This window comes from Myotis lucifugus, unplaced genomic scaffold (genome assembly GCF_000147115.1).
Source record: "Myotis lucifugus unplaced genomic scaffold, Myoluc2.0 scaffold_367, whole genome shotgun sequence".
Taxonomy (NCBI): Eukaryota; Metazoa; Chordata; class Mammalia; order Chiroptera; family Vespertilionidae; genus Myotis; species Myotis lucifugus.
Window position 1 is genome coordinate 208,133 of NW_005871415.1, and position 22,395 is coordinate 230,527.

The window sequence follows — 22,395 nt, forward strand, 5'->3', positions numbered from 1 at the left end:
AGATAAATATAAGTCAAAACTTCAATTTTACATTCAATATAAAGCGTGTTTCCTTTGTACTTCTTTAGCTCAGGATATGCTATTCTTTTTCAATCTTCCCCCAATCCTACCCCTCCTTCCACTTGAGGCATGTCTATAGTCAGATCAAGGAGTAGGAGAATTAGAAAAACATGACCAAAGTACTTTTACTTAATAGGTGCTCTTTTCATGGTTCTCTCCTGGCTGCCATGCCTGCTGTGTGCCCCAGATCTTTAAATGCTGGCTCTCTCTGGTTGAACATACTTCCAGGGTCAGTAGAGGCTTTTCAGGTAGAAAGTGGAAAGCAAAACCTTTCATTGCCTATTCTCCCTGTTGCTTTAGCTGCCACCAAATGGTGACGCTACTCATGCACAACCCAGTAGATGCTTGTCCATTGCTAGGGGATGCTCTCAATGACCCCAGGATTAATCCCTTATTACCCCACTACTAATGTAATGACTTTCAATTCACCATCATGTGTTCAACCATCCTGCAAAGGATAGCTGCTATGACAGAAGAACTGAAAGCAGTTCGTTTCAGCCTCATTCATATATGTACCCAAGCTGGCCGTTCCAGATTCCTTTAGGTCTCTTTACCTCCTGGTCAGTTCCATCCTGTGCTCTATAGTGTTTTACTTCACAGTAGGCTTTGAAACAGGCTAATCCTACTGTCTATTACTAATTTCCCTACATTTACATCATGGGGAGAAAAAGTTGTACCCTGCTTTCTTTCTTTCCAAAGGTCCTAGATTCTTTAAGCAAATAATCTCAGCCCCTCTCTAGCCAAGGGTACCTGAGAGGAAGAACCTTCACGGAGCCACTCCCAAGTTCCTCCTTTGATGTACAGCATGAAAAGCCATTGGTGTGACTTCTCTCAATAACAACAAAAATCTCCTTCCAGAAGACTTCTATGACTATATGCATAGAAGTGGCTGAAACCGTTTTCTTAAATTCTATCCTATCTGGCACAAGCACTTTGTTAGAGACTATTAAGAATTGTGTGGAAACCTAGAAGTAATAAAAAACAATCAGTTTTATTTTGAGAATGAGAAGGAAAAAAAGCAGAGATTAAGGTCCTACTCTGTAGCTTACCATGGGATGAGGACACAAGGATAAGGTGGATGGTGTTTAAGGGTACTAACTTGTAATGAGTAGTGATTAGCCATAGGGACCTAATGCACAGTATAATGAATATAGATAATAATATTGTACTCTAATTGTGAAATGTGGTAAAAATGCTACAATGGCAATCATATTACAATATCTAAATTTTTTCAAGGTGGTACTCTGTACAGCTTCAACTTATATGATGTTACAATGTCAATTTTATTTAATTAAGAAATAAAAAAGGTCTTACACTAATTTAGTGAAAATCTGTGCCTCACTTCTTTGTTTATGCTTTTACCACCTTATGATGGCACTCAAATTTTGAACGGCCAACAAATTCAAAAGACAATTTCCTCAGGATGGGAAGGTGGATAGCAAAGGCAAAATGAAGCTTATGGGAATGCAAAGTCCACTAGCTTCTTGGTCAAATTCGTGGTCAGAGTGCACTTCCCTAACTAGTAGAGTTTGCAGTTGCTTGAGAAGAATGATGGAGAAAGTAAGATGGAAACAAGATTTTTCAGTCACTTCATTTCCATAAATGACATCATGGATTACATAGTGCTGTTGCTAAGGAGATATAAGTACCTATCAGAAGGAAACAAAGAAATTGATTGCATCAAAGACAAGTGGTCATAGGATCTGAAGAACCATTCTGCCCATGGAGTTGTTACTGTCAGTTCTCTACAAGAACAAAGACATATTAGTCTGCTAAGAATACCCAATTATTTGTCCATTTATCAGAAAACAAAGAAAACATCAGTGCCCTACTCATAACTCTGTTGCATTTTGCAGCATGTAGAATGAGGGGCCATTTTTCTGCCATGTTTATCAGAACAGGGACAAATCTCCTTGTTGTTCCCTGAGACACCATCCCATGTCCAGAATCTGAATGCTCTACCTTAAAAATTCTCAAATAGAAAGTGACTCTTTTTTCTAAGTTAACTAATTTCCAGTCAGTGAGTAATTTCTTTTTTTCCCTGAAACATCCCCTCAGTGGAAAACAAATGAAGAGGGGAAAAATTAAGTAAACAAATCTGGAAAAGAGGCCATTCCACACCGAGATGGAGGCGCCTGTAAACTTTGTCAACAAAAGCAGGCTCATAAGGTTTATGTCAAAACAAAACCGTAGTTTTAACCAACCCCTGCTTGTGCCTCACTTGATGAATGACTTCCAGGGCCTCCGACTCTTTGGGACTAAAGGAGAACATTATTTTTAGCACAACTATTTGGAAATCTCTGAGAACTTGGATCTGTTTTTCTTTCTGGTACCAAAGCAAGTTTCTCGCTGAGCTCTCATGAAAGATCCTCGGTCTCTTGTGGATTTAGAATCCTGGAGCAACCCACTATCCCAGAGCAAGGTATGGTGTTTACTCTTTCTTTGAGAATTTTGGCAAATGTTGGTACGATGCCCATATCATTATGGTAGCTTTTGAGTGTATTAAGCAGATAGCTCTCTAAGAGGCCTCCACAGAACTGAAGACTTGGGTCAAATCTCTGGTCTGACACTGGTGTGGTTGCCATGAAGAAGTTACCTGACTTCTCTGGACATCCACTCCCTGTCCAACCTACCACAAAAAGGGTCTTTGGGAAGACGATATGGACTTAACATTACAATATGTTTGACAGATGTCAATATTTATCACTGTTGTGCCATCATAGCACTTTACATAAGGCAGCCAAAGCTGTAGATAAAAATAAATATAGATGAATGAATATTTTTCTTCTTTCAATCTTAGTTGAGCCTCTATTATAGACCAGTCTTTGTCTTAAATGTTGGTGATACAGAGTTTATATGTTGGTGGAGAAAAAGCAAGTAAATAGCCATAACAACCGTAGCCAGTTTTTCTCAGTGGTTAGAGCATTGGCTATGAGGACTGAAGGGTCTCAGGTTTGATTCTCAGTCAAGGGCACATACCTCCCTGGCCCTGGTTGAGGTGCATGCAAGAGGCAACCAATCGATGTGTCTTTCTCACATAGATGTTTCTCTCTCTGTGCCTCTCCCCCTCCTTTCCACCCTCTCTAAAAAATGGAAAAAATAACCTTGGGGGAAGATTAACAGCAACAACAAAAATATCCATAACAGTGTGGTGTGTGGTCTTATAGGAGACTTGGTGACAGGACAAGGGAAGGTGATGCATGGCCAATGGAAGGAGAAGTTCTGGGGAGGAAAACTGGAGTCTTACAGTAAGAGATGAGGAACCATAGAACAGAAGTCACGAACACCTAAGGTCCCATCCTGTCTCACTCACAGGGCCAGTCCTCGTGCAGCTAGAGAAGGAAAAGCCTGCTGTTGTGAAATCTCCCCTGTAGGCCAAGGATATGTCTCATTTTGGCAGCCCTGGTTACCTATCCCCTTCCTAATGATTTCCAGGCAAAACACATTTTCAACTTGACTTAATAATCAAGTCCAGCCCTTTGTCATGAAGCAATGTTACAGTTCACCTCACAATATGTAGGGGAGAACTCAAGTGTTTGGAAACAAAAAGAGCTCGGTTCGAGTCCTGCCTGAGCCATTTTTATGGCTGTGTGGGCCTGAGCCCTCAGTCTCAATGTTCTTGTTTGTAAAATAAAAGTTGTGTGGGGTTATGAATATGTTGTCTCTAAAACACCTAGCAGAGTAATAAGAAAACCACTATGTTTTCTCCATTTCAATATTTTTTATTATTTTTAATTATGGTAAAGTCTACATAACATAAAATTTACCATTTTAAGCATGCAGGTCTGTGGCATTAAGTACATCACAGTACTGCGCAACTATCACACCACCATCCATCTCCAGAACTTTCCATCTTCCCCAACTAACACTCTGTGCTCGTTAAACACTAACTCCTCTCTTCCTCCTCCCCTCAGCACTTGGCAATTGTTATTCCACTGTCTGTCTCTGCAGTTTTGACTGTTCTAGTTACGTCATGTAGGTAGGAACATACAACATTTGTCTGAGCATAAGGTCTTCAAGATTCTTCTGCAAAATAGAGACAGACTCATAGATAGAGCAGGCTGACAGCTGTCATGGGGTGGAGAGGGGGGGAAGCTGAGAGTGGCTGAAGGGATTGAGCCAAAAGGAGAAAAGAAGAAAAAGAGCTAATGGACAGGGACAACAGTGTGGTGATTGCTGGGGGGAGAAGGGAGGTAGGAGCCAGTGGAAGAGGATATAAGGGGGATAAATGGTGATGGACAGAGACTTGTCTTGGGGTGGCAAACACACAATATAGTGTACAGATGATGTGTTGTAGAACTGTACACCTGAAACCTGTATAATTTTGTTAACTGGTGTCACCTCAATACATTCAATTTAAAAAAGATTCTTCCGTGTTGTAGTTTGTGTGAAAATTTTGTTCCTTTTGAAGGTGGAGTAATATCCCATTGCATGCATGTACCATATTTTGTTTGTCCATTCATTTGTTGATAGACACTTGGATTGCTTCAGCTTTTGGCTGTTGTGAATAACGCTGCTGTGAACATGGGTGTTCAAATATCTTTTTTGAGTCCCGGTTTTCACTTCTTTTGGGTAAACACCCAGAAGTGGAATTTCTGGATGTTACGGTAATTCTGTGTGAAATTTTTGGAGGAATTGTCATACTATTTTGCATAGCAGCTGCACCACTGTACATTTCTCACAACTACAGGGTTTTTTTTCCAGTTTCACGGCGATATAATTGACATATAACATTTGTAAGTGTAAGGGGTACAATGTGAAGATTTGATACACAGTCATGTGTGGATTTATAATCCTGGTTCTTGTGAAATGATTACCACAATCAAATTAATTAACACTTTCATCCACCCCCCTAATTATCATTTTGTATATATAGTGACAACATTTCAGATTTACTCTCTTAGTAATTTTCAAGTATATACTACAGTATTGTTAATTATAGACACCATGATGTACATTAGATCCCCAAAACAGATTCATCTTATAACTGGAAGTTTGACCATTTGACCACTATCTCCCCCTTCCTCCCACTCTCCAGCCCCTGAAAACCACCATTTTACTCTCTGTGTTTATGAGTTCAACTTTTTAGATTCCACATATAAGTGATATCATACAGTATTTGTCTTTCTGTCTGATTCATTTCACTTAGTATAATGCTTTCAAGTTTCATTTTGTCACAGATGACAGGATTTCCTTCTTTTTATGGCTGACTAGTATTCCTCTGTATGTATACACCACATTTTCTTTATCCATTCATCTGTCAATTGACACTTAGGTTGTTTCCACATCTGGGCTATTGTGAATACTGCTGCTATGAACATGGAAGTACAGATATCTCTTCAATATTTTGTTTTCATTTCCTTTGGACATATAACCAGAAGTGGAATGGCTGGATCATGTGGTGGTTCTATTTTTAATGTTTTGAGTTGTTTTTGAGTTGTTATACTGTTTTCCATAGTGGCCGCACAAGGGTTCCCGTGTCTCCACAGCCTCACCAACACTCCTTACCTCTTTTTGATAATACCCATTCTGATAGGTGTGAGGTTCTATCACACTGTGTTTTTTATCTGCATTTCCCTGATAATTAGTGATGTTGAGCATCTTTTCATGTGCTTGTTGGCAGTTTGTATATCTAATTTGGGACGATGTCTATTCAGATCTTTTGCCCACTTTCCATCAGATTATTTGGGTTTTTTTGCTATCGAGTTATATGAGTTCCTTATATAGTTTGGATATTAATGCCCTGCCGGATACATGGTTTGCAAACATTTTCTCCCATTATATATGTTCCCTTTTCATTTTGTTGATTGTGTCTTTTGCTGTGCAGGAACCTTTTAGTATGCTGTAGTCCCACTTGTTTATTTTTGCTTTGGTGGCTGTTTTTCATGCCATATTAAAAAGAAATTGTTGCCAAAACCGATGTCAATGATTTTTTTTTCTGTTTTCATCTATAGGTTTTACAGTTTGAGGTCTTACATTTAAGTTTTTAATCCCTTTCTAGTTAATCTTTTAGTGGTGGTCCAATTTCATTCTTCTGCATGTGAATATTGCTTGCCCACCACTATTTACTGAAGAGACTACTCTTTTCCCATGGAGTATTCTTGGCTCTCTTGTCAAATATGGGTTGACTGTATCTGCATGGATTTGTTTTATTTTTTAAATAAAGGGAAAAATACTATTTACAAAGGGATCTCAATCTGTGCATACATTTTCTAGAAGTTCAATTTTTACACTGAATTATTCAGTATTTCTCCAAGTGTTTTCCATGGCTAGTTTAGCAAGACTAAAGGATTCCATCACTAAAAATATACTTACAAAATACTGTATACTACATTCCTGCCTTACAGATTCAAAACACACATCAACATGAAGGTTCTTAAATCTACAGTTCCACAAAGTAATTTTTTTCAGTATGTGTTTGAAATCTAAAAACTTGTTATTTTGTAATCCCTACAGAAATATAGAATAGATGGTCATTTACAATTCACATCAAGGACAGATCTGTTCAAGAATACCAATATCTCCAGAGCTTTAATTCTAACTCCAAAGAAGCATAATGGTGGGGAAAATACATGTTAGCCCATATTCTATAAATTTGCATAATTCAATACAATCCTTCAAACCATTTTGTATGAGAAGTGACTGCTAATGTGTATAAGGATTCTTTTTGAGGTCTTGAAAATGTTCAAAAATTAGGCTGCAATGTACATTGAGCTATATACTTTAAGTTGGTTAATTTTATGCTGTGTAAATTAAATCTCAATAAAGCTTTTTAAAAATATTGTAATCTTTATAAAGCCATAACACACATAGGTCATTCCCAGCCAAAATAACCAATTCATTACAAACCAGTGGGGCATTGGGTGAAGGATAATTATTTAATATAGAGTATCCCCCAAAAAAGTATACACGCACTTTGAATAATTATAAAGGCAGTGTTTATTAAAATACATTTCATTTTCAAGTTGTTGAAATCTAAAATTGGATCCCTATCTTACACATTTTGTCAGAAAAATTCTGATGGGTCAAATGTTAAATGTGAACAAATGGAACAATAAAAGAACTGAGAGAAAAGGGGAGGATTCTCTTTGTTATCTTGAAATAAAGAAAGTCTTTTAAACACAATAAATTGAACCTCAAAAATGTGTTTTCATGAAAAAAAGTATTTTTAAAAATACATAAACAAAATAAAAAGGCAAACTGGGAAAAGCTTTAACTGCCCCTGCCATAAACCATGTACAAAAGATATAAATATACAGAGATATTCTTTGCATTATCCTAATATTCAAATCGACCAAATGGCAGATTGACCAGTCTCTATGATGCACACTGACGCTCAACACAAGAGCGGCCCCCTGGTAGTGAGTGCTCTCCCACAGGGGGAGCGCTGCTCAGCCAGAAACTGGGCTCACGGCAGTGCTAAGGATGTCCGACTACCAGCTTAGGCCTGCTCCCCACAGGCCTAAGCCATCAGTTGGACATCCCCTGAGGGCTCTTGGACTGTGAGAGTTTTCAGGCTGGGCTGAGGGAACTCCCCCCCCCAGCCCAGAGTGCACAAATTTAGTGCACTGGGTCTCTAGTCTTCTCCTCTGCCCCCAGCCTGAGCTGAGGTTTATGCCAAACACTGTTCTAAATGGTTGGAGACATCAATGACTCAAAGATCCTGCCCTCACAGAGCTTACATTCTAGAAGAAAAAAGATGTCTACACTAATAAAAGAGTAATATGATAATTAGATCAGATAGACCAAACGTCTTCTGGATGTCCTTCTGGACAAAGCTGCATTGGCTGCAAGGACCAAGGAGGGCAGGCAGCTGACGCCTTCCCCTGATCAGCCTGGTCGCATCCCACAGAGGGAGGCCAGAGGCAGCAGCTGCAGCTGGGTGATGGGGGCGGCGCCTTCCCCTGATCGGCCGGTTGCCTCCCCTGAGAGCTCCCAGACTGTGAGAGGGAGCAGGCTGGACTGAAGGACACCTCCCCCCCCCCCCCCAGGGCATGAATTTTCATGCGCCGGGCCTCTAGTATAATATAAAAAAGAACAATAGAGATAAGAATAATCTAGGGAGTTAGAGGGTGATAAATATCATACAAAAAAATCAGCAGAATGAGGGAAGATCAGGGAGTATCATGTTTCAATGTTCAATAAGTTGGTAAGAGTTGGCTTTCATGAGAGGGTGGTGTTTCAGCAAAAACTGGAAGAAGGATATGAGAGAGTGAGACATGCCTGAACAGAGTTCTGGAAAGAGAGAAAGGATAGTGTATAGACCCTAAGGCAGAACATTCCTAGTGTCTTTGAGGAACACCAAGATATTCAATGTGACTAGAGCTGAGAAAGTGGAAAGAAGAATAGAGGGTGAATTCAGGGAAGAAGGAGGCTTGGTGCCCAGCCAAGGAGGGCATTGTAGATCATCTTCCATGAGACTTTTGACTTTTAAGTGAAGTAAAGAACCATTACAGGGTGATGCCACTGTCCTTTCCCATTATAATCCACACCCCTTTATCATCCTGAGGTACTGAGTTCCAAGACTTGACTGGCCACTCACAACCAGACCGTTATCACATATCAGGCACCACAACCCATTGTTCCTCAATTCTGTTGAGGACTGTTGATGGATAATCATTTTGAGTGCCTTTCAAAACATCTAGCTGAGGATGCTTCCAGCATTTAGACTACTGTCCAGAAAATATTCCAATGACTTGTCAGTGAAAGCAAACCATTTGTTCTATAAATGCATTTGTTTCCATTGTTTCAATTCACTCCTCCTTTGAGCACCTTGTGGCGTGGCTGTTGGAAATAGTAATACCCTTTCTTTCAAGTACATCTAGAATGTCTGCTTTCTCTATCCACCATAACTGAGACCTTTACCACAGATGTCTTCACAGACTGGCCCCTAACTTGTGTTTTCAGCCTCTTCCTCAGAGTGTCTGAGATGCCATTGCCCAGAGCAACTTTCTCTAGATAATGTCAAGTTCCTCTTAGAAGCAGCTCCTGGCCTGAACTACAGAATCCCCCCACCGGATGTCTGATGGAAAGCCTTTTTATGACTGTCTTGTATAAGCATCTTTTCAAATCCCTTCCCAAAGCCTCCTCTGATCAGTTTTTTAGAAGAAAGAAGAACTAGCAATGTAATTATTGCATCTTGTTTTAATTGTGGCAGGGGGTGTGGTTAGAAGGCCCTTTTCATTTCCTTCATCTGAGGCGCATTTGAAAAGGCTGTATTTTTATCAGATCTGCTAGGCTTTTCAGAAAATGCCTTAATCCCAGCTTAGCCACAAGATCAGTAATTTTGAATTTGTGCCATGTGACCAGTCAAGCAGACAGAACATGGCAAAGATGTTCTCCTTGAGTCTGGGAGGGCGGGCCCACTGGTAACATGGAGATTTGGTGAAGGATACAGAGCCTATATTTGGACACGTTGCTTCAGTTTTTCACTAATAAGATTTCTAGGAATCAGATCTGTTCCAAACCATATGTGCACGCTGTTTTTCTCCGTTTGTCATTCCTATGCTCTGGCAAATTTCTGGGTCTGATTCCAAGATGTTGCAATTTCCTCATGGGTACCATAAAAATGGTATAGTGTGCCTGGTTAATTTTCCAATGCCACAATCAAAAAATAACAAAGGAACTTTATCTGATTGCTTTTCTCACATTGTATAATGTTTTCCTTTGTGTAAGTATATATTAGGCATCTATATCAAGCATTGTACAGATTTTCTATTAAAGGAGAGGTCCAACTATCTAAAAACTATTTATTCATGAGGCCCCGCATGCATACATTCTCCCATCCAAGACACTGCTGATGCTAAAGGCCATTTAGCCTAGCAAATCAGGTGTCCCCAGCCTGCACCACCCACCCTTCAGCCCATATGCCAAATTTCATGATCATAAATGATCCATCATTCTCAGCTGCCAGGCTTATGGAGGGCAAAACCAAGTTCTATCTGATCATAGCTACAGACCTATTGCCTGTTCCACTCTGAGCATGTGGCACTAGGCATGCTTTGATTTCACTTGGCTCTTTAATTGTGTCTTTAATTGTGCTTGCTGCCAGCTTAAATGGGACACCATGGCATCATAGCCTGCAGATTTTAAATTAAAGTTTGAGACCCCCTCTGAACAGGCAGAGTATTCAAATTAACACTAATTGGCATTACACGTGATTATTTGGTGAAAAACATGGTTTTCCTGAAAAGAACACTTTCTTTCTCTTGCTTTACAAAGCCCAGAAATATTAAGAAAACAACTAGGGATGCATGCAAAGATTCTATATAAGGATCCTAGCATTGTGTTTACATTGGCAGAAACCTGGAAACAAACATTTTTAATGGGGAATTCTGTACATAAAGGGTAATAGAGACCAATCCAACAATTTATTTAATGTTATAAATAATTTTTCACATGGGAAGATGCTTGTGATAAATTGTTAAGTGGAAAAAGTTGAAGAATTGCAGGAATGATATGATATCACTTTTCTCTATGGCTTAGAAAAAAAGACTGGCAGGATACCAATATCAAAATCTAAATAATTACCTTTGGGTGGTGAGAATAACATTCATGTTTATATTATTCATTTAATAATATCTAATTTTATCTCTAATTTTCAAAAAAAACGCATTACTTTGGCAAAAAGAAATCATTATTTAGCAAAGTCTATCATTGATCCCTGCAGAAAATATGCAACAAAGGGATTTATTTTGAAATTTTTATTTTTTATATATTTTTTAATTTTTTAAGCAAATTTTCCCTTTCCTTTATGGAGGGTAGTTTATTTTATTTTTATGTTAATCCTTACCTGCGGATATTTTTCCATTGATTTTCAGAGAGAGTAGAAGTGAGGGGGAGAGACCGAGAGAAACATCCATCTGAGAGAGACACATCATTTGGTTGCCTCCCACATGTGCCCTGACCCAAGATACGTGTCCTTGACCAGAATCAAATGTGGGACCCTTCAGTCTTTAGGCCAAGGCTCTATCCACTGAGCCAAACAAGCTAGGGCTATTTTGAAATTTTTAAATCAATCCTTTATCTCCACCAACCCTGCGTGGTACACTGAGAATTCTCTATTAGTAATGAGTTGATAGTTTCTAATGGAATTATGAGGATGAACAGTGTGTTTTTATAGTCATGAGAAGTTGAGCACTGAAGTGACATATTGCAAATACCCATTCTCATGTTCCATTACATCCAAAGTTCCACCTGAGAGGGTGCCTTTATGTCTGTGTGTTTTTCTTGCAGAGTCAAAGATGTTTGTCTTGCTCTATGTTACAAGTTTTGCCATTTGTGTAAGTGGACAACCTCGAGGTAATCAGTTCAAAGGAGAGAGCTACGCCCCAAGATATATCTGTAGCATCCCTGGCTTACCTGGACCTCCTGGCCCTCCTGGAGCAAGTGGCTCCCCTGGACCCCACGGTCGGATCGGCCTTCCAGGACGAGATGGGAGAGACGGCAGGAAAGGAGAGAAAGGCGAAAAGGGGGCTGCAGGTAATGAATGATGAGGCTCGAAAAAAACCCCTCCTTCACCCTCCCTGAAAACTATTCCCTCTCTTTGTTGCTTTCTCTAAATCCCTCCTCTATTTCACCTTCATCAAACATAAAAATGTATTGCGTGTTGACTATGCTTCAGACATGTTCTAGATTCTACATGCATTCTCGTTTTATTGTAATGACGACTCTTTCAGGGGGACGTCATCACATTTTATAGGTGGGAACACTGAGCAATGCCACAATCAAATGAATTACTAGCGAAGGAAGAGCAGAGCTGGATTCCAACATCAGATGCCTATGACCACTGGGGCTGGTACATCCAGCAGGTCATGCCTGCATGCAAGAGGGCGTGATGGATGGACAGAGAGATGAACAGGAGGGGAGGTGAAGCAGAGGCAGAATTAGGAGCCAAAAGCCTGATGCTTCCTGCTCTGCACTAATATCCTGAACATAAAGGGGTCCCAGGGGTTTTTTTCCAAAGATGAAATGACAATGGTAACGTGTAGCCTACATTTCCTGGTTCATCTCTCTGTCCTATAAAAGCGAGAAAAAATAGGTTTCTTATAGCTCTTTACAGCAACACAATGTCCCCTCGTCTTTCAGTAATTTTCACTTTTCCCCCCCACAAATAACTTGTCCCAGGAAGCTTGCCAGATTTGCCAGCCCTTCAGAGTAAAATGGATTGAAATTCTAGAGAGGCTGTGTTCACCCAAAAGTTGGGACAAAGGATGGGCACAAAATGTCAATAGATCTAAGAAGTGTGTCTCTCTCTAGTTATTGCACTTCATTTAGTGCTGTTATATGAAACAATATAATATATATGCAAATTACTGGCTAATTACAGTGGGGCCTTGACTTACGAGTTTAATTCGTTCCGTGATGGAGCTCATAACTCAAATTACTCGTATGTCAAATCTTAAAGTGAATGAGTGAGACACATGATGCTGGGCTGATGTTGTGGCGTTCACTGTGACGTTTGCTGCGCCAACTAGCGGTGGGGTATCTGAAGCTGGCTCGTAACCCGAATTTTAGCTTGCAACTTAAAGCAAAAAATCTGCCGAGAGATGGCTCGTATCTCGAAAAACTCATTAGTCGGGACACTCATAAGTCAAGGCCCCACTGTATTCATTTCTGAATTTGTCATGCAGAAAATATTTGGCAAATCAGTAGCTACCGAATGCATGAATATTGTCCCATATTAGATAAAGAATTTTTAGGTGAAAGTTCAACATCAGATAAAGAACTGTTAATTGGGAGCTTCAATCTTATCTTTCAAACCTTTTCATACAACAGCATGACACAACTTACTGTGTCATGATCAAGAATGTCCTTAGTAACACAAAGATCATAGTTAGGTATTACCAACACTTTTAGTTTGCTATGCCTGGAAGCAGTAATGTAGTGATTACACAAACATCCATTGGAGTCAGAAAAACTTACTAGGTGTACCAGTTAATAATGTGGATTTTTTTCAATAGATGGAGTTACACATATGTTGATATATATGCGATTTGATATGTATGCTATTTTGTTGTATTGACAAGCTTCAAAACTTCATATGTCAAATTTTCTGAAGGTGTTAACATCATCAATATTTTTATGCTTAAAAATGTTGAATTTATTATCCATAAATGAGTGAGATCATGTGGTATTTTTCTTTCATTGACTGGCTTATTTCACTTAGCATAATGCTCTCCAGTTCCATCCATGCTGTTGAAATTGGTAAAAATTCCTTCTTTTAACTGATGAACAAAAATAGATACAGAGGCAGAGCAGCATTGAACAGACTATCAAACTACAGTGGGAACCCCGAGGAGGGTTGGGAGGAGGGGAAGAGATCAACCGAAGGACTTGTATGCATGCATATAAGCATAACCAATGGACACAAGACACTGGGGGGTAGGGGAGGCCGGGGGAATGTCAAGGGGGTGGGGAAGGAGACATATGTAATACTCTGTAATACTTTAAGCAATAAAACAAAATTAAAAATTAAAAAACAAAACAAAACAAAAAATTTTGAATTTTGTGCCAAAAAGAAGAGCATTTGCAGGAAGTTTTAATTCATTACTTTATTGTGAAGAAAAAGTTATTGTATACTTCGTGAAGCTTATGGTGAACATGTTCCATCTCAAGATACTTGTGAATGCTGGTTTAAATGCTTTAAAAGTGATGATTTTGATGTGAAAGACAAAGAACATCCACGTCAACCAAAAAAGTTTGAAGACCAACAATTACAAGCATGATTGGGTGAAGATGCGTGTCAAACTCAAAAACAACTTGCAGAAGGATTAAACGTTGCTCAGCAAACAATTTCCTACTATTTACAAGCAATGGGAAAGATTTTAAAGGAAGGAAAATGGGTGCCACATCAACTGAATGAAAGACAAATGGAAAACCGAAAAGTAATCAGTAAAATGTTGCTTCAACAGCACGAAAGAAAGTCTTTTTTGCATCAAATTGTGACTGGCGATGAAAAGTGGATTTATTTTGAGAATCCCAAATGCAAAGAATCCAGGTCAACCATCAACATTGACTGTATGTAAGGCCAAATTGCTTTGGAAAGAAGACAATGCTCTGCGTTTGGTGGGATCAGGAAAGTGTGGTGTATTATGAGCTTCTAAAACCAGATGAAACCGTTAATGCTGATCGCTACTGACAACAAATAATCAATTTGAACCACGCTTTGGTCGTGAAACAACCAGAATGTGCCAGAAGACACGGCAAAGTAATTTTGCTTCATGATAATGCACCATCACACACTTCAAAACCAGTTAAGGACACCTTAAAAGATCTTGCCTGGGAAGTATTAACCCACCACCGTATTCACCAGACCTTGCTCCTTCAGATTACCACTTGTTCTGACCGATGGCACACGCGCTTTCTGAGCAGCACTTCAAAACGTACGAAGAAGTGGAAAATTGGGTCTCTGAATGGTTTGCCTCAAAACAAGAAAAGTTCTATTGAAACGGTATCCACAAATTACCTGAAAGAAGAGAGAAATGTGTAGCTAGCGATAGATATTACTTTGAATAAAGCACTTTTGATATTTCTCTTGAAATTATTTTGTTTTCTTTGATTACAAAATCCGCATTATTAACTGGTACACCTAGTAGGCTGAAATCTTGGCTCCTTCGGTTACTGCTTAGTATCATTGGGCAAATAGCCTCTTTGAGCCTCAGTGTTCTCATTTGTAAATAGGGGGTAGTAAGGGTGATTGTGAAGATTAAGGACAATAATACATGTAAAACATGCAATAGAATAAGTGCCATGTGGTAAGCACTCAGGAAATGTTAGCTGCTATTACATGTGACATTGTGATCTGCAAATATGAGTCATAGCTAAGTTCGTGAATATCCAAAGCTACATAATTAACTAGAAATGAGTGATCTGTCTTATAAGCTAGTTCTATTGTTATTTAAAGATGTTTATGAATATGCATTCAGATTAAATCAAATGCTCATGATTGCTCCAATTTTAACCATGCATGTGGCCAACTACACCCCCATATTCATCAATCCATTTATTCATCCATCCACTCATGCGTTATTCACTCCACAAGCTTTTTGCACACCTATTGCTACTCAGGATTGTTCTAGACCAGTGTTTCATAACCTCCACCCTATGACATTTTGGGCTGAATAATTATTTACTGTGGATGACTATCCTGTATGACCTTCAGCAGGTTCCCAATGGGTACGAGGGTCACCCCCACAATTGTGATAACCAAAAATGTCTCCAGACATTCCTAACACTCCTTTGGTGGGTGATGTGAAATTGCTTCTCATTGAAAACATGGTTCCAGACACAGAGAACACAAACCTGAATATGACGTTGTCCTTGCCTCAATAAGCAAACATTTGGATATGGGAGTCTAATATGGAAAAACACAATCACAATACCAGGTGGGGCAAAAGTAGGTTTACAGTTGTTTGTATAGAAAATAATGCAATAATTAAAAAATAATAATACAAGAATAAGCCATGTTTTGCATACTCACAACTGTAAACCTACTTTTACCCCAACCTGTATGTAATCATCATCATCATAAGCATTTACTGAGAACTTACTATACCTATGTATCAGAAATTTTACATGTAATAATTACTGTCCACCATAACCCTTTTAGCAATTACTGTAATCAGCAATAACAATAATGTTACAAATGGGAAAAATGGAGATTTAAAAATAAAATTACTTTCCCAGCCTGAGATTATTTAAATCCAATATCCACATGCCCATGCATAAGGATATATGACAGCTAAGACAGGAAAAGTAAGAACACCTTTGTAATCAATGAAGAGGAGCACACCACAATGACAAATAGCAGGAACAGAGCCCTGGGGCTTTGGGGACATGTTTTCAATGTGGCTGAACAGGACACAGCCCAGCTGGAAGCTTCTCTTCCCTCTTCCCACTTAGTGACACTATGAAGGTCTTCTCATTTATGTGCCCTTGGTGATCATCCCCAAGCATTTACCCCAACCAAGTGCATGCAGAATCAAGCATAGTTTGGGTCCAATTTCCCCATCCTAAATTACACGCACAGAGCTTATTATACTTAATTATACATTTTCTGCTGAAATATTTGTCTCCTTCACTGGTCGATAGCAATTACTGTTGTCTCATATTATTAACATTTAATGTAATTTGAATGCACATCCACATAAATATCTTCAAATAACACTAGACACCCCTCATGAAATAGATAATTCTGGATTATTATATGGTTTTGGATATTTATGGACTTAGCTAAGACCCATATTTGCAGATCACAATATAATCTACTTATATAAAAACCATGGGTGGTGTTCATCACATACAGATGAACAGCGACGGAGCGGAAGGAAGTCAGTCCTACAGGGGTTGTCTTGGCAATGGCTGCGCCCTCCCCAAAGCTGTTTCCCGGAGCTGTTTCCTGTAAGGGCAGAGTTTGAGGCAGGAACCGCCCTGGGAGGGTGGAGGCAGATCTTTCTAAAGTGTGCCACACCAGCACGGGTGAACCTGAGTGGGGCAGCTGAAAGGCTGAGAAAAGACAGACAAGAGAATGAAAGCCGGGTCTTGGTGGGACGCTGCTTCTCTGAGAGACAGCGACCACACCCACAGCCATGCCTTTATTTTATAGCAGATGCTATGAGGCAAAGTAAGGGCGTGACCAAGATGTTTACAAACATTCTCCTGGGTTTCAATCCTACTCAACTACATGCACCTGAACTCTATCAAGCCCACATCACTCAGGCACGTGGGGCCACGTGTTCGGACCATAGGTTCAAGCTTACAACTACAGCTGTTGGCTATAATTGTGCTGGGAGGGCCCTGCCCTCCAAGCTGGGACTTGCACGTGGCAATGAGAGGACTGTGCCCTCTCATCAGTCCAAGGCTTGAACCTGTCCAAAACACTGTAGCGGCTCCCCACAATAAAGTTTTAATTCTGTTTCTTTGTTACTAATGTTGTGGCCCCACCCCATAACAAAGAAACAAAGGAAAATTTCCCCATGGAATTTCTGAATAGTATTACTCCTTCGGGAATGCTGTGTCATAAATTAAAATTGAAAGTGGTTGCAATCATCATGCTATTGAGAAATCTCAATAGTAAATGGGGTCTTTGTAATGGTACCAGATTTATTATCAAAAGATTATGACCTAACATTATCGAAGCTGAAGTATTAACAGGATCTGCAGAGGGAGAGGCTGTTCTGATTCCAAGAATTAATTTGTCCCCATCTGACACTGGCCTCCCATTTAAATTAATTCGACGACGGTTTCCCGTGATGCCAGCTTTTGTGATGACTATTAATAAATCACAAGAACAAACTCTAGACAGAGTAGGCATGTTCCTACCTGAACCCGTTTTTGCACATGGTCAGTTATATGTTGCTTTCTCTCAAGTTTGAAGAGCCTGTGATGTTACAGTTAAAGTTCTAAGTACTTCATCACAAGGGAAATTAGTCAAGCACTCTGAAAGTGTTTTCACTCTTAATGTGGTGTACAGGGAGATATTAGAATAAGTTTAATCACTTTATCAGTCATTGTTTGCATCACTGTTGTTTTTATATCATGCCTCTGTTGTTGTTATATCCTTTTGTTACTGTTTATTTATTAATAAATTTATATATGATTTTCATATACATTTTACTAATTTCCTTTCATCTCTCACATTTCTATTATAGAGAAAGGGCAAATAGCAATATTAAAATATCTCTGCTAATTAATTCTCTTTTTAAAAAAATATTTTTATTGATTTTTTACAGAGAAGAAGGGAGAGGGATAGAGAATTAGAAACATCGATGAGAGAGAAACATCGATCAGCTGCCTCCTGCACACTCCCTGCTGGGGATGTACCTGCAACCAAGGTACATGCCCTTGACCAGAATCGAACCTGGGACCCTTGAGTCCGCAGGCTGATGCTCTATCCACTGAGCCAAACCAGTTAGGGCAATTAATTCCATTTTAATGTGCACGAATTTCATGCACCGGGCTACTAGTATGTAATAATAGCTACCTTGAAAGTAGAGCAGGTGTCGTTCATGTCAAGGTCTCACTTAGCCCTAATACAGTGCCTGGCATGCAGTGATGGTCAATAAACATTAGATGGTTCAGGTGGATGCATGCATGCATAAATCCATGGATGGGTGGGTGGGTGGGTGGATGGATGGATGGATGAAAGAAAGAAAGAAATGGCACTGAAAAAAATATTTGTAAGCCCATATCATGGAGAGTTGAGTAGAAATCCTTTCTCTCCAAGCTTTAGTACTTAAGCATAGATAATAATTTCTCCATAATTCTCTTCTCTGTACAGTCATATATCTGCCTGAATAGGGAGATGGAGAATGATCTATCCCTTCTTTCTATTCTTCATTCATTGGTCCTTAGCACAGGGGCAAATCTGTGATGTGAACAGGAAGAATTACTATAAATTATTACAGCTAGTCCCTGATTATCTAACTCCCAGCAGTTGAGAATAGTAAACAACTACAGAAAATCCAAACATTGAAATTGTGACAACCTTTTCATTGTAAAATTGCATCTTAGTATTTATGGTTTGATCTCAAAGAATTTTCAATGGGATGAGACCTCAAGTGATCTAATCCAACACCTTCATTTCAAGGTCTGGGTAACTAAAGTCAGAGAGATGAAGCCCCTTTGTCAAATTCACCTAATTCCTGGCTGAACTAGGGTTTTATCCCTGGTCTGCTTAGTCACTGTTTACTGCTTTTCCCACCAGATTTGGAGTGGATTTGGATCTAGTTTCTTTGTAGTACAAATGGAGTATTTGGAACTCAGACAAGAATTGACTTGTTCAAAGGCAAAAGAGGCAAAAGGATTTGAGTACATAATGAAATTTAATGGTCAAATAGTTACTGATGCCAAAATGTGTGGGGGTTTTATTAATTAATGCACCAAAAGTCACTGATGAAGACAACAAAAGTTGAGCTTCTATTGAAAATAAAATAACAACTTATAAGTTGTTGTCTTTGATTCCAAAGTTAATTTATTAACCAAATAATATTTATATTATACATCTATCAAAAACAAGTAATCATTGAGAGGTCAAACTATTGTAGCCTTATTCAAGAAATAAATACCAGATTGTGTTCTGGCTGGAGTCAGTGGAATTTCAATTTAAAAACAAATGTCACCCTGGCTAGTGAGGGTCAATTGGTTGGAGCATCGTCCATACTGAAAGGTCACGGGTTTGATTCCTGGTCTGGCCACATGCCCAGGTTTCAGGTTTGATCCCTGGTTGGGGTGCAAACAAGGACAACAAATTGATGTTTCTCTCTCTCTCTCCCTCTCTCCCTCCCTCCCTCCCTCTCCCTCTTCTTCTCCCTCTTCCTTCCTCTCTAAAATCAATAAAAACATATCCTCAGGTAAGAATTTAAAAAGACAGAAAGAAAGAAAAGAAAAAAGAGAACACATGTCATCTATAGCTGGAGAACACTTCTATGATCAGTAATAATGCTGGTCTCACACACCAAAAAAATGCATTCATTTTTAGCATCTTTTGTGCACCATAAATTGTCAAACAGTGTCTTTACAAAATTATAGAAACAAAATATTTGATGTTTTAAGAGTAAAGCTTTAATTCTTTTCAAATTTACATTATCCAGAACACTTTATTGCTAAATTTGCCAAATAACTGAAAATGATCAAACTCATACACCAGTGCATATGTAATATATTGAAAAAAATGCTATCAAAGCACTATCAAGATAAAAAGGCTTAGTTTAATATAAGTTCCTGAAAATAAACTACACAATATATCAACAATATATTTTCCCTGACTACAAAGTACATTACAAATATCCAAATAATTTGGATATTTTTGAGAATGTACCATTACATAAGCACTTTTTATGGAATGGATTTGGCTATAAAATTGGATGACCTTTTTTATGCTATTAAGTCATTGCTATTACACATACGATTTAAAAATTAAATAGATGTTGCTTATCACTTTCAAGCCATGATCACTATTTCTCTGCATTTAGCTGATGGTTGATCTGTAGACATAAAACATTGGGCAAACAGAAAATATTTCTCTATGGTGATTTTCAATTTGTTGAAATCTTTTCACAGTTGCTATGTCTTTTCTATATGTAAGGAGACCAGAGAAATTAAAGGACTTGCCTAAAATGATACAGCCCTTAGCTGTAGAGCCAAATCAAATTTAGGATTCTTGATTCCAGCCCCAAAGGTAAGAGGCATTTTGATGAAGGGGAAGCATCAGTAGACTGAGACTTGGATTCCAGTCCTGTCCTTGCTTCATCTCTCTTGGGTTCAGTTTTCTCCTCCATAAAAGACTTACTGCACAGTGTGGCAGTCACTGTTGTTGGGTTATTGTAGCATAGTGAGCCCTCACTATGCCTGGAGCCCTTTACAATTCACACTCTAGCCACAGAAATGCTCACGCTTCTGAGTCAGGCAGGCATGAGTTCAGGTCATAGCTCCGTCACTCACTAGTTCTATCTCCTTGAGCAAATGAACTTCTCCATGGCTAGGTTTCTTCATCTACAATGGAAGTAATAATAATAATGCCTAGCTCATAAAACTGTCGCAAATCTTGAAGAAGATAATACATGTAAATAAAATGCTGTTCCTGATGTATAGCAAGTGTTCAATAAATATGAGCTAATCTCATTCAATTCTTTTTCATTTATTTATTTTCTTCTTCTTTTCTGATGAATTCTTTTATTATTAATACTAATAGTAGGATGAGGCATGAGAGAGAACTGCCTCTCAGGATCCACCTGGTTCTGTCTGCCCCCATGACTTCACTCTGAAGAATGATATCACCATCATTCTCCTTAAATTCCTTCTGTAGTAATGAGTACCTATAATGTAACTAATTTAGTGACAGGTAATCCATCATCAGAATGATAGTTAAATATTTTTAATTAGTCAGAATGAAATGATTTCTCACATAGGAAAATTTACTTGAAATTATGATGAAATTTTTCTATTTCCATTATAGTGATTCAGATTTTTTTAAAAATCATTGTTTAGTAGTACACAGTTGAAAGTTGTCTGAAAAGATTAATGTATGGTATGCTGGGACTATGTGGGCATGCTTTTTGTCACTCTGTATTTAGAGGAACCATTAATTAAAGTTTAAACTCTTTTTAAAGGTTTGAGAGGTAAGACTGGACCGCTGGGCCTTGCTGGAGAGAAAGGGGACCAAGGAGAAACGGGGAAGAAGGGACCCATGGGACCAGAGGGTGAGAAAGGAGAAGTTGGTCCAGCTGGGCCTGCTGGACCGAAGGGAGACAGAGGAGAGCAAGGGGACCCAGGGCTGCCTGGAGTTTGTAGATGTGGAAGCATCGTGCTCAAATCTGCCTTTTCTGTTGGCATCACCACCAGCTACCCAGAAGAGAGGCTACCGATCATATTTAACAAGGTCCTCTTCAATGAGGGAGAACACTACAACCCTGCCACAGGGAAGTTCATCTGTGCTTTCCCGGGAATCTACTACTTTTCTTATGATATCACATTGGCCAATAAGCATCTGGCAATCGGGCTGGTGCACAACGGGCAGTACCGGATAAAGACCTTCGACGCCAACACAGGGAACCATGATGTGGCTTCAGGGTCCACAGTCATCTATCTGCAGCCGGAAGATGAAGTCTGGCTGGAGATCTTCTTCAATGACCAGAATGGCCTCTTCTCAGACCCAGGTTGGGCAGACAGCTTGTTCTCCGGATTTCTCCTGTACGTTGACACAGATTACCTAGATTCCATATCAGAAGACGACGAGCTGTGACCAGGACTGCTGACCAGCAGGTTCCAGAATCCTTGTGGGAGACACTTTGATTTCATCAAGGGGCCCTGGAAGGTGGAATACACAGCAATGAGATCCAAAGACTCCCGCTCCGATTCCAGAGTATTTACAGACAGCTCTAGCGACATTTATTATTAAAACAAGATGATCCACCAAACTATTGAAACCATACCAAGATGAATGATATAAAACAATAACCCCAGATATGAATTCTCTTGAAAGCAGTGTTCATAAATATTTAAACAAATCCAAGACGATGTTAACAATTTTTTTTTATTAAATTCCCTGAGTGATCAGACCAGACGGCAATGATAATGTCTCATTAAATCTTTATAAAATCACATTTTGGCCTGTTATTTAAAAGAATCATAACATCCCTGACAAAAATCTTTGATAATTCTCCAAACGCTATAGTTAGTCAGAAACCAAAGGTAAGTGATGCTGAGGAATGTCAAGCAATTTAAAGTGAAGTCATAATTTTCTTTTTTATTATTTCTTCCTTCGTGCTTGTACGTGAAACACAAGGTTTATTCTTGTATTATTATGTATTTATTAAGTATTGTATTCAAAAGTGG

At 39.0% G+C, this 22,395-nt stretch overlaps 1 protein-coding gene across 1 annotated transcript; it reads left to right on the top strand.

Moving 5' to 3' along the window:
* Nucleotides 1-2,414: 2,414 nt before the first annotated feature.
* C1QTNF7 (C1q and TNF related 7) lies at nt 2,415-22,151 on the top strand. Its single transcript, XM_006101509.3, has 3 exons — nt 2,415-2,482; nt 11,296-11,541; nt 21,171-22,151. The coding sequence occupies exons 2-3, from the start codon at nt 11,304-11,306 to the stop codon at nt 21,800-21,802; spliced, it is 870 nt and encodes a 289-aa protein (XP_006101571.1). The 5' UTR covers nt 2,415-2,482; nt 11,296-11,303; the 3' UTR covers nt 21,803-22,151.
* The last annotated feature ends 244 nt before the right edge of the window (nt 22,152-22,395 follow it).

Bases quoted from the DNA above. Each gene is read 5' to 3' on its own strand.
- C1QTNF7 (XM_006101509.3), top strand. From the start codon at position 11,304: ATGTTTGTCTTGCTCTATGTTACAAGTTTTGCCATTTGTGTAAGTGGA. The intron at 11,542-21,170 runs GTAATGAATGAT...CTCTTTTTAAAG, and splicing joins AGGCGAAAAGGGGGCTGCAG to GTTTGAGAGGTAAGACTGGA.